General features: G+C 37.7%; 1 protein-coding gene across 1 annotated transcript in view; it reads right to left on the bottom strand.

The window, feature by feature from the left end:
* Positions 1-13,455, bottom strand: part of shank3a (SH3 and multiple ankyrin repeat domains 3a) — a 287,571-nt gene that overhangs the window by 222,174 nt on the left and 51,942 nt on the right. The window contains exons 2-3 of the mRNA XM_073851121.1: positions 12,068-12,271; positions 3,710-3,781 (exon numbers count right to left, since the gene is read on the bottom strand). Coding sequence (XP_073707222.1) covers positions 3,710-3,781; positions 12,068-12,271 — 276 coding nt within the window. The remainder of the gene's footprint in view (positions 1-3,709; positions 3,782-12,067; positions 12,272-13,455) is intronic.

Raw genomic sequence — 13,455 nt, 5'->3', positions numbered from 1 at the left:
TGGATGGATGGATGGATGGATGAATGTATGGATAGATGGATAGACAGACCAATAGATAGATAGATAGATCATCAGGAGGCTGTTGTCTACACGCTCTAGTTCTCTTCCTCTCCTCCTCCTCCTTTCATTCTCTGGAGAGCAGAACTTGCTAACACACAGCTGGGCCTGCAGTGTGTCCTGCCAGCTCTGTAATGCAGCTCAGGTGAGACGGCGATGGGGTTGGCCAGGGTCGAGCTGCATGCATCTTTATGAGCTCGGTAATGCAATGATAACTTCTCATTTCCACATTTACATCAGCTGCTTCAGCACTGAGGGTCTTTTGTCTCTGCTAAAGAAAGACGTCTTTCTACCGTCTGTCACATGACCATCTCTGGCCTCCAGGCTTCACTAAGCACACACACAGTGCATTAGGTTTCACCTCAGCTCGGTAAAAACAGAATGAATGACTGAAATCTAGGCTAATGCTTGACCTGAGCACACACCACTGCACACACCGCTGTGCCACAAATTGACAGTTCATATGTGCGTGGGTTTGCGAGCATGTTCAGGCACGTGCATTTGTAGATGTTTGATCAACCCAGCAGGAGAGGTCAGTGCAACAAATGAAACAATGTCAGTATATAAGCGGATTACTGCCCTCACCAGCCCCCCGTGCGAGCAGGAGATGGCGCAGTCCGGCAGCTAAATGGCATGGACAGTCAAAAATTCCCACAATTTCACAAAAACAAAACCATAATGACAGAAAAACAACTTTGAACCACGTTGGCCCAGACAAATTGGAAGAGAAAACAGTGTAGGCACCACTTAAGAGTGCCAGGGAATATGACTACTTCAAATTCTCTCACACACACTATTTTTAATCCTCAAATATCAGTTTGCTACACTGAACAATTATTCACCAAAAACAACTAGTAATGTCCAATTCACAAACTAAACACTCCTTCAAAACTCTCTTTAGTGATTCAATCCAACTTTCTCACAAACCATATGATAGTAATATATGATAATCAGTCCATACCAAGTAGTCCAAATTTTGAAGTTTATTTTTTTAGTGATTAGCTCTACTGTATGTACAGTATTAGCACTGCAAAACTAAAAAAAAAAATATGGCTGCTGTGCGTAATGCAAGAGTAATATATACAGTTGAGGTCAAAAGTTTACATACACCTTGCAGAATCTGCCAAATATTACTTGTTATAGTAAAATAAGAGGATCATACAAAATACATGTTATTTTTTATTTAGTACTGACCTGAATAACATATATTTCACAAAAGAGATGTTTACATATAGTCCACAAGAGGAAATAATAGTTGAATTTGCATACGCTTGATTCTTAATACTGTGCTGTTACCTGAATGATCAATTTTTTTGTTTTGTTTTGTTTAGTGATAGTTGACCTTGAGTTCCTTGTTGGTCCAAAACAGTTAAACTGCCCGCTGTTCTTCATAAAAATACTTTAGTTCCAACAAATTCTGTAGTTTTTTAGCATTTGTGTATTTGAACCCTTTCCAACAATAACTATATGATTTTGAGATCCATCTTTTTGAGACAAATGAAGTTCAAACACTCACTGATGTTTCAGAAGAAAAAACTATGCATTAAGAGTCAGGGGTGTAAACTTTTGAACAGAATTAAGATGTGTACATTTTTCTTATTTTGCATAAATATCATATTTTTTTCATTTAGTAAGATAGATATTTCTTCAGAAGATACGTGTTTCCCAGAAGACAAAATAAATTTACCCTGATCTTCTAAATCAAAAAGTTTTCACCCCCCGGCTCTTAATGCATCGTGTTTCTTTCTGAATCATCAGTGAGTGTTTGAACCTTCTGTAATAGTTGCATATGAGTGCCTCAGTTGTCCTCAGTGTGAAAAGATGGATCTCAAAACCGTACAGTCAGTGCTGGAAAGGGTTCAAATACACAAAAATGCTGAAAAACCAAAAAAATTGTGGGACCTGAAGGATTTTTCTGAAGAACAGCAGGCAGTTTAACTGTTCAGGACAAACAAGGGACTAAACAAACAAATGAAAAAAAAACAAAACAAAAAAAAACAGCTGTGGATCATTCTGGTAACAGCACAGTTTTAAAAATCAAGTGTATGTAAACTTTTGAACAGGGTCATTGGGTCACTATTTTTTTCACTTGTGGACTATATGTAAACATGTTTTTTTTTTATGTGAGATATCATGTATTTTGTATTATCCTCAAATTTTGGTAAAATTATTAACATTTTGCAGATTTTGCCAGGTGTATGCAAACCTTTGACCTCCACTCTCATAGCTAACATAACTTTTTCTCAGGACAACTGAAGAAGAATTACATTATTCAAATCAGAAACCCCAAAAGGAATCACAAAGTTTTAAAGAACTTTTCAACAGGTCAGTTTATATATAAATGAAAAAAAGCACTATTACTATTAAAATGACACACAATGATTTACGGTAACACTTTTGAGCCTTTAGCCATACAAAAAGGAACTGAATCAGAAAAAAAAAGAACTGAATCAGAAGAATTTGAACAGGTTTGATCTAATAAATTAGATTTCCCAATGATTCAAATAACTGTATTCCAATCAAGCTTTGAAGGAAAGTTTCTCCCAAAAATGGACAAGATATTCAGGGATTATCAGTGAAAAACAACTTAAATTCTAGTCTGTTCCTCATACAAAGCTATCGTAAGGCTTTAGAAGGCTACAGCACAATATAATCATATGAAACTTTAATGGTACTTTTATGACGCTTGTTTGTAAGTTTTTAAGGCTTGAGAGCAAACACTCAATCTAATATTCAAGTTAAAATGATAAAAATTGGAAAAAAACATATTGTTCAAGCTCTAATCTGAATATTTGTGCCCTCAGTGTCTATGATGTTATCAAAGGTATCATTATAAGCAAAAGAGCAGCATGAATATTCTGCTAAAAATGTCCACTTGTGTTCCAGTGAATAAAAAAAAATCATTAGAATGACATTACTGTGAACAAATGCTGACAGATTTAAAATTTTCGGGGGAACTAACCCTTTAATAAGCACAAGTGTGGATTATTCATTGATTATGACTTTTTCATTTCATTCGCTGCCGTGATACGGTCACACAGGGTGACGCTGTCAGACGTGTGGTATTATCGTCGTCATCTAAAGAAAGGCTCTCGTCTAATTGAATGGAATAGAGGATTCAAACTGACATGATGATGCTGAAATTGGTACGAAGCCAACATTGATTTCCATTTATTGCGCTAATGGCTCATTTTGATTTAGGCCATAACTCTGACTCTCCAGGAGAGATGAGAGGAGATCTCGTTCGTGGAGGCCAGACGGGCCAAAAACAGCAGCATTAACATGATGAGAGGGGAGTTGATTGGACTGGCTGGTAATTGCGGCGCATCGCCGTGTGTGTTTATGAGAAGTGTTGTTGATCTGTGAAGAGCAGAGGAGGTTACGGTCATGTAAACTCTCCCAGAGCTTCATGCTTCTCATGATTACTGTCGTCATCATCATCATCTATCCAAACAGCTCAATGACACCTCAACATCTTCAGCATTTCAGGAACCATTAGGCAGCAGATGCGACTAGCTAATAATCGCTTTCTACAAGGCACAAACTTCCTCTGCAGGGCACAAGGTGGCTTAGAAAACCGAATCCTACATAAGGATGCCATTTCCATCTCAGAATGACTGAATTTCTTCCTGAAGAAAGCCTTGTGTCTTACCTTAGTGTGAAGCTTCGACAGCTGTTTTTCATCCAGGTGGGTCTGTGTGTACACTCGCCTCTTGTAGCGAAACTGCCAAAACCAAAAAACAGCATGGATTAGGTTTACATTACTATGGATATCACAATTTTAGTCTTCATTAAAGCGCACACGCTAACATTCTTTAGTGATTGTCATGTTTGCTGAAACTGTGTTCGAGTGTGAACTACTTTAATCATAACTGTGAGCTGCTAAAACATCTGCACATCTACATTACAGCTGCGCTCAGGATCACACAGTCGGAGAACAGAGAACCTGCTGTGAATCAACAAACTGCACATTCAGTCAAAACACGATGCAAACAAGCAGAACTGCATGAGGAACAAGACAACAGGAGTCCTTTGAAACACTTGGACAATTTTAGAAAGGGAAAAAATACAATAACAGCATAAAAATGGATAAATTATTCTTATATTGTCTAACTGGGAAACAAGAAGTGAATCAGATTTTTTGTTTTTGAACATTTAAAAAAAAAAACATCTAAACAATTACACAGCCCTAAAAGGGATAGCAGTAAATGTGTTTGTCATCATTTAGCCACCCTTATGTCATTGCTAACCTGTATGAATTATTAGGTGTAATGGCACCTAATGATCCGCTGGTGTTCCTATTATTATTAAAATTCCTCAGTTCAAGTCTATGGCAGCCCATAGAATCACTTTCAGGAAAGTTAGGAAATTTAGCACACTGATAGAGGCCGGTCTCATCATTAACCGCAGCAAATTTGGTGTCTCTACATCAAACTCTCTAGCACCACCACTTGTCCAAAACTTCACTTATGTTTATACTAATGACGTAAAAAATTATTTTTTCCTCTGAATCCTTTGCTCATGCCGGGTCAAATGGGAAATTTAAAATTTGTAAAGTCTAAATTGTTTGCTCTTTTTTTAATAGTACAAAAACATACTTTTTCGAACTCCTCCTAGACTGTTTGTCTGATTTTCACCTAAATGGGCTCAGATCATCTTTAGACCATGCTGCCAAAAACGTATATAATTCAAGTTGATTAGTCAAACTGTTCTCAAATAATGCGCAAATGAAATCAAATGAAAAAACAGACACCAATTTTGCCATAATCAGCCGAAATTCCTGTCTGCTATTTTGATTGATTTGAAAACCTACTTTTTTAAACTCCTCCTAGACTGTTTGTCTGATTTTCACCAAAATGGGCTCAGATCATCTTTAGACCGTGCTGCCAAAAACGTATATAATTCATGGTGATTAGTCAAACTGTTCTCAAATAATGTGCAAATGAAATCAAATAAAAAAACAGATACTAATTTTGCCATAATCAGCCAAAATTCCTGTCTGCTATTTTGATTGATTTGAAAACCTACTTTTTAAAACTCCTCCTAGACTGTCGGTCCAATTTCCTCAAATTTGATTTAGATCACCTTCAGACCATACTGACAAAAAGGTATGGATTTCGTCTCAATGTATATGAAATGGTTATCGTGTAATACATCAATGAATTTGCTGGAATGATGCTAAAATGTATCTGAGGCTGTATCTCTGCAAAGTTTTGACATATTTACATCAAACTCTGTATATGTCATAGTCACCTCACACTGACCACGCCACATCACTTCAGTAACAGAGCCACCTATTGGTTAAAATTGATAAACCATGCATTAACCATTAATAATAAAAATGTACATAGATACCAATTTTCCTGTGGTCAGCTGAACTTCTTGTCCGCCAATTTGATTTATTTTGAAAACCTTCTTTTTCGAACTCTTCCTAGACTAGAGGTCTTCAACCCTGTTTCTGGGGACCCACTATCCTCAAGAGTTTAGCTACAACCCTAATCAAAGACACCAGAAGGGGCCAATTAAGCTCCTCAAGACTGCTTGAAAATTGCAGGCAGGTGTGCTGAAGCAGGTTGGAAATAAACTTTCCAGAAGAGTGGGTCCCCAGGAGCAAGTTTGAAGAACTCTGTCCTAGACTGTTGGTCAAATTTTCACCAAAACCGAGTCAGATCATCTTCAGACTGTGGTGATAAAAAGTTATGGATTTTGTGTTGAAAGTAGGGCTGTCAAAATTAACGCGTTAATCGCGCGTTAACGCAAATTCATTTTAACGGCACTAATTTTATTAACGCGCGATTAACGCAGCGCGCATTTCTGTTTGACCCACTACCTAGCCCATAGTTAAAGAAATGGATGCAGTGCTGCCAACCTAGCGAAAAGTGTCTAGCAACAATACATAAACACATAATTGGACAAACCCAATATAGTTTCTGAGGCTCTTCGGTTTTTCTGAACGTGCGTGAGGTCTCCCAATGAATGCGCGCGCACCTCCCTCTCTTTATATCTGCGTCTGCTCTGTTCAGTGAGCGGCAGTGGAGCAGCGCTTTCAGTTAAAACAGATATTATGTTCATTCCAGTGCTTGAAGTGGGCCGGTGTTGTGCCCATTTTCGACCCCTGCCAAATTATTACCCCCTCTCGTTGAAATCGCTACCTGATTGCCTAATCCTAACCCCACCCCTAATCCTAACCCCTCCCCCACACCTAACCCTAAACCTACCAATACTAGGGGGGTAGTAATCTGGCGGGGGTCAGAATTTGGCATAACACCGGCACTTCTGCCATATTTAATGAATGCAAGCGGAGTCGGGCTACGTTAGGATTGTTGCTGTGGGGTTGATGCGTAAAGCCACATACGAGAATGCACGCGAAAACGGCGTATTAAATGCACGTCAAACACATGCATAATTGCATATCATATGTACGCCAAAGTTAATTTCAGCTTGTTAATAGCACGCCAAATAGAAACAGAAAGTCGTGCTAGTGCGCATTTGCATGAGACCAGGCTCTCCAATCAGTACATTATAACCAAAACAATACATTAAAACATAAAAGAAGCAGGTTTTTGGGATCACATAACTTTAAATGGCTAAACTCCTAAAAAGTCAATGGATCCTGAAGGCATTCAAACAGGAAGTTAAAAACAACGATAATAATGCAGGGAATAGTGACTTATGTCCAGATGCCGGTAAATGATTCTTTTCAGTGATTGAATCATGATCATAATTCAGGATTTTTTTTCAGTTATTATTTCATATTACTTTGGTTGTCTGATAACAGAAATATTACATCAAAACAATGGAAACAGTTTTGTTGAGAACTTGGCTGCATCAAATGACAGTATGTGGGCACCAAGAGGCAAACAAATGTAATAATAAATGTAGATTTTGCATGTTCAGAAGAAGTGAGCTGCCCTGTCCTGCAAATATGTAAACAGGCTTGTGTAAGTAAATTGCTCAGTGCAAAGAAAGAGAAGTAATGGGAACCTGGTGTTTCTATGTTCTTTTTTTCATGTGTCTAATAGACATATTTTATTTGTGAATAAGTTATTTGAAAAACATCTATGACATTTGAAACAAGTTAGTCTAGTCAAGTATGGTTTCACTGATAATAAACACATATTTGCTTAAAGCATCCATGCCCATGTTGATTAGAGTATTAAAAACTTTAAAAAGTGTTAATTTAAGGTACATTTACAACAGATAAAAATGTGTGATTAATCGCGAGTTAACTCAAGACAACCATGCGATTAATCGCAATTAAAAATTTTAATCGACTGACAGCCCTAGTTGAAAGACAAAACCGGTTTTGTATAGCAAAGCAACAAATTTGAGGCATGATGCCAGATTCCGACTGAGGCTGTATCTCTGCAAAGCTTTGACATACTGACACCAAACTTTGTGTATGCCATTGTCACCTCACACAGAGCACACCAAATCAATTTGATAACAGTGCCACCTATTGGACAAAAGTGATAAGCCTTTAAATCAAATTACTAGTGTTTGTGTTTATAATTTTTCAGCCATTTTGACTAAAATCACTTTAAAATGATGTACTCTTAAATTACTCATTGCTTCAGTTGGTCTGATGAGTGCTTGACCCCTTAATTGCTGCTTGCAGCTATATTTATTTTTATTTTCCATGCTATTAGACCAGAGTTTTCAGGCTTCAAAAAGGACGTAAAGGCACCATAAAAGTGGACAAATTTGCTAGCTGTTCTAGGAACAAATTAAAAATGTATGTCAATGTTCACTGGTCTATTTCATTCATAAACTCTTATTAATGTGCCAATGAGATTTTACTAAACGGTGACTTCAATTTCAGGCTGTATGTCATAAACTTTGTTTGAGGTTTGAGGGTGAGTAAAAAATGACTGAATTTATTTTTTATGTGAACTATCGCTTTAAATACCATGAAAAATGATAAGACAAAAACTCTTCTTGAGGAAAAAAAAACTTTTCAACCATGACAACAACGCCAAAGTTGAAGAAACTCAGAGGCAGACTGAAAACTCAAAATAATGTATCGCTGTCAAACTCAAGGCCATTAACAAAAGCCTCAGGAACAACTGAGTCAAAATGTCATGATCAAACAGAAAACAAGTCAAAAGCTTACAAACAACAAGAGTGAACAGATCTTACATGCTCAGAACTCACCACAGGATCCCGCTGCTGCGCTACGCATCTCTCAGGCTGTGGGCAGTAGCAGTACAAACGAGCCGACACTATAATTCTCAGCACTACCCAGAATTCCTCTGTCCTGCACCTCTGCGCCATCTATCCCAAAGCATGACACCAACTACAACATCATACTGCAAAACATCACTGCGAAATCACCATGAACTGGAGCTGCAAAAGCGGGCGCTGTACACAAAACCACGTGCCCGTGAAGAGGGCAGGGCCTCGCGGACACTCGCAGCTCCATCCCTCTCTTCCACTGAGATCTGACCAGTCACATCTCTTCATTACTGTGTGCTGTATCTGTCCATCTACGTGTCTATCTTGCAATCTCAGGCGGGCTCTGTTCACTATGGGAGTTGGGTTTGTCGGGCCAGCGTGTTGCGGATCTATAGACCTGCTAGAGTGTCGATAGACCGTCTGCTGTGCAGTGATGGTGCCTGAACTACCGGGACGGTTCTGAGCTGTATGAAGCGTGTCAACGCTTAGCCAGAAGCAATGAGAGCACAATAAACGACTGTGGACTGTTCACGTGCATCGGGTTGCTTTGGGGAATGATGAAACAAACAAACACAACGCCTCTCCTTCTGGTGTCTCACACACGTGGTATATCACTCACGTTTGACACTTTATCAGACACTGGGTGCATATTCATTTATACTTTTATAATTTATAATAATATTAGAATAATCTTGATAATTTTTGTGAGCCTCATGTTCTAACCAGAAATGTTGAGTGACATGCAACAAGTTTTGTTCGTCTCTTGGTTTCTATTTCATCACATTGTTTAGCCCACAAAGAAATCGGATTTGTCCAAAATATCCTCGACATTAAATAATACCGTTCAAAAGTTTGGGGTCAGTACATTTTTATTGTTTCTTTTTTTTTTTTTTAGATATTAATACTTTTATTCACCAAGGATGTATTAAGTTAATAATTAAAAGTTTATTAAAAGTTAATAATAAATAATTTACATTGTTATAAAATATTTATATTTTGAATAAACACTGTACTTTTTAAACTTGTTATTCATGAAAGAATCCTGAAAAAAAATCACAGGTTCCAAAAAATATTTGGCAGCACAACTGTTGATATTATCCAACATTGATCATTCTAATAATAAATCAGCATATTAGAATGATTTCTGAAGGATTATGTGACACTTAAGACTGGAGTAACAGCTGACAAAAATTCAGCTTTTCATCACAGGAATAAATTCTATTTTAAAGTATGTTAAAATAAAAAAACATGTTTTATTGTAAAAACATTTTGCAATATTACTGTTTTTTTCTGTATTTTTAATCAAATAAATGCAGCCTTGATGAGCATAAGAGACTTCTTTAAAGACTATTACAAGTCTTACTGACCCCAAACTTTTGAACAGGAGTGTACATCAAATGTTCTAATGGATGGACAGATAGACCAATGGACAGACAGACAGAAAGATAGATAAACAGATAGATAGATAAACCAATGAATAGATGGATGGATGGACAGATAGAGAAAGACCAACGGACAAACGGAACGGACGGACGGACGGACGGACGGACGGACGGACAGACAGACAGACAGACAGACAGACAGACGGACAGACAGACGGAAGGATAGATAGAGAAAGATGGACGGACGGACGGACGGACGGACGGACGGACGGACAGACGGACAGACAGACAGACAGACAGACAGACAGACAGATAGATAGATAGATAGATAGATAGATAGATAGAGAAAGACCAATGGACAAACAGACAGACAAACGGAAGGACAGACAGACAGACAGACAGACAGACAGACAGACAGACAGACAGACAGACAGACAGACAGATAGATAGATAGATAGATAGATAGAGAAAGACCAATGGACAAACGGACGGACGGACGGACGGACGGACGGACAGACAGACAGACAGATAGAGAAAGACCAATGGACAAACAGACAGACAAACGGAAGGACAGACAGACAGACAGACAGACAGACAGACAGACAGACAGACAGACAGACAGACAGACAGACAGACAGACAGACAGACAGACAGACAGACAGATAGATAGATAGATAGATAGATAGATAGATAGATAGATAGATAGATAGATAGATAGAGAAAGACCAATGGACAAACAGACAGACAAACGGAAGGACAGACAGACAGACAGACAGACAGACAGACAGACAGACAGATAGATAGATAGATAGATAGATGATTGCTGCATTACATCTGTTTAGGACTCAAGTGTTGTGCTGACTGAGTGTAGGATTTGTAGGTTATGTCAGTAAGTCTATAACAGAGTCAAACATATTTAGAGGCTAATATAGATGTGTGTCTTCAACTGACGGCAAACAGGTTGAGACATTAATTCATGCTTGCCATGGTTTATGGCACCTAGGAGACATTCATAATAAATTTAGTGCAGCTCCAAATTCAGCAACACATTCAGAAAGGGCCTAACTGCATAAAGGCAATGATTTCTTTCTGTCATTTATCTGCTCACAACAGAAATATGGAGAGGCCATTTTTCAGAAGCCGACTCTTGTTTGCTCTCTCCCTCTCTCAAATGCTCTTTTCTCCACAGACCCCAAAAGTCAAAATTGGAATGATAAATCAGGTGAAATGACAATCGGAGTATTCCTGGCCACACAGGCTGACAGCAGGAGTGGAACAATGGAGATATACTCAGGACGGCAGGGTGCCAAAATGAGATCTGCTGAACAAACTGTAAGCAAGCCAAGCTTTTATTTTATTGGGGCGCATTTTGAGTGTCAAGACCCGGGTGTGAATTATGCTGGGATTTGGGGGCGTGACCCTCTGAGTAGTACTTCAACTACTTAGTACTCTCAAATATATATCCATACAGGTATACACTACCAGTTAAAAGTTTTTGAACAGTAAGATTTATTATGATTTATGAGCAAAAACTGTACAATTTTGAAATATTTTTACTATTTAAAATAACTGTTTTCTATTTGAATATATTTTAATGTAATTTATTCCTGTGATTTCAAAGCTAAATTTTTAGAATCACTACTCCAGTCACATGATCCTCCAGAAATCATTCTAATATTCTGATCTGCTGCTCAAAAAACATTTATTATTAATATTATTATGTTGAAAACAGCTGAGTAGAATTTTTATTTGATGAATAGAAAGTTCAGAAGAACAGCATATATCTGAAATAGAAATCTTTTATAACATTATAAATGTCTTTATAATCACCTTACAATTTAAAGCATCCTTGCTAAAAAAAAAGTATTATTTTTTCATAATTTATTTCAGATAAATGCTGATTTTTGGAATTTTCTGTTCATCAAATAATCTTGAAAAAATTGTACTCAACTGTTTTAAATATTGATAATAATAATAATAATAATAATGTTTATTGAACATGATTTCTGAAAGATCATGTGACACTGAAGACTGGGGTAATGATGCTGAAAATGTAGCTTTGATCACATGAATAAATCACATTTTAAAATATATTCAAAACAGAAAGCAGTTATTTTAAATAGTAAAATTATTTCACAATATTACTGCTTTTGCTGTATTTCGCATTAAATAAATGCAGGCTTGGTGAGCATAAGAGACATCTTTAAAAAAAAAAAAACCCATTAAAAATCTTACTGTTCAAAAACTTTTGACTGGTAGTGTATATATTTCTAGGTAACTTTGCAATAAATTAGTTAACATTGGTTAATGCACTAAATACACACTGGGTACGCAAAACAAGGTAAAAGAGAGAACAATAAAGGTACTACTTAGCAGAAAATCAGTGGAAAAGCATTTTGGGAAATTTACAGCAAGGCCACAATAGACTTGTATGAGTCAGAGAAGACACTCACCTCCAGGTATGGGACGGGAGAGATGGCAGGAAGCGGGTAATCCTTTAGTGTTCGCTGCTCATCCAGGAACTTCCCGGCTTTGCCGTTGTGCGCAGGCTGGAAGAGGCCGTAGTTTAGCACATCCTTCAGGCTCTGGTTGAGTGTGCAGAGGATTCGTTGTTTAGACAACCAGATGGGCGACTCCACATTAAACTTCATGCATTTCTGCAAAGAAAACAAAAGGAGAGACATGATCAGTCTTCAGTGTCACATGACCCTTCAGAAATCATTCTAATATGCTGATTTGCTGCTCGAGAAACATTCTTCAGAGAGTTTACTCAGTGTTGTAACTTTGTGGAGCTTTTGTCCCAAAATCAACACTGAAGATTTGAGAGTGAACCCACTGCCCAATCAAAGAGTCTATCAATAAAAGCCTCTCACCCGTGTCGTTGTCCTCTATACCATTACTAATAACACACAACCCCTGGCCTTTCCACAGCACCCTGATTACTAGAGGCAGAGAACCAGCAGACCACCGGGACAGAGAGAGAAAGCAAGAGTGAGAGAGGCTTTCAGCGCTTTTGTTCGCTTCTTCTCTCAGCAAATACGACATCAAATGTAGCTTTGAACTCTTGTCTACTGCATTTATTTTACCAGAGAGCCCAGTATTAAGGAGACAAAGATGGGGAGGAGAGAGGACATCAGTCTGGAGCACACACACACACACAAGAACATAAAAAGAAAAGCGTCTCAGAAAGTTGTAATTGTGTGCAGAATTCCCCTGAAGTTAAGCCTGCGTTTCGTTCTGTTTTCCCGGGGATAACAACAGCCTCCACCGCGGTCGTTCCTCTTGATTTTCAATCTTAAATTTCATCACTCTTTTCTGTGTTTATCTTTGCTCGTGCTGACAGGCGACTGGAACGCATTCAGCTTTATTTAAACTCATAACAAGAGGAAAACCAGACCGCTGCCAAACGACAAACCTCCATTCAACATACAAATGGAACTGACGCTTCAATACCATAATATAATCGTCACACTTACATTCTTTTTTCTGACAAGAACCTATGGACAAATCAAATGCTAAGAATTTCAATTTTAAGGTCGGGCCAAGTGTGTATGGCATTCAACATTACATATGTATTTTGCATATGTAAGTTTGCAATTTTTGCAAGCTACACATGCATATATACACTAATATATGTTTCCACTCTATATGTGTGTATAATATATATACACTGTAAAAAATTTGCTGTAGTTCTGCAGCTGGTTGCCAGTAACTTACTGTAGATTTTTAATTTATGTTATTTACTGGCAACAGTTTGTTGAAAGTTAAATGAACATTAAACATTAACAAGTCTTTGTCTTTACAGAATAAAACTATAAAATAACAACCTAATGCAAAGCAT

This window comes from Garra rufa, chromosome 11 (assembly GCF_049309525.1).
Source record: "Garra rufa chromosome 11, GarRuf1.0, whole genome shotgun sequence".
NCBI classification, from domain to species: Eukaryota; Metazoa; Chordata; class Actinopteri; order Cypriniformes; family Cyprinidae; genus Garra; species Garra rufa.
This window is presented reverse-complemented; position numbering and strand designations above follow the sequence as displayed.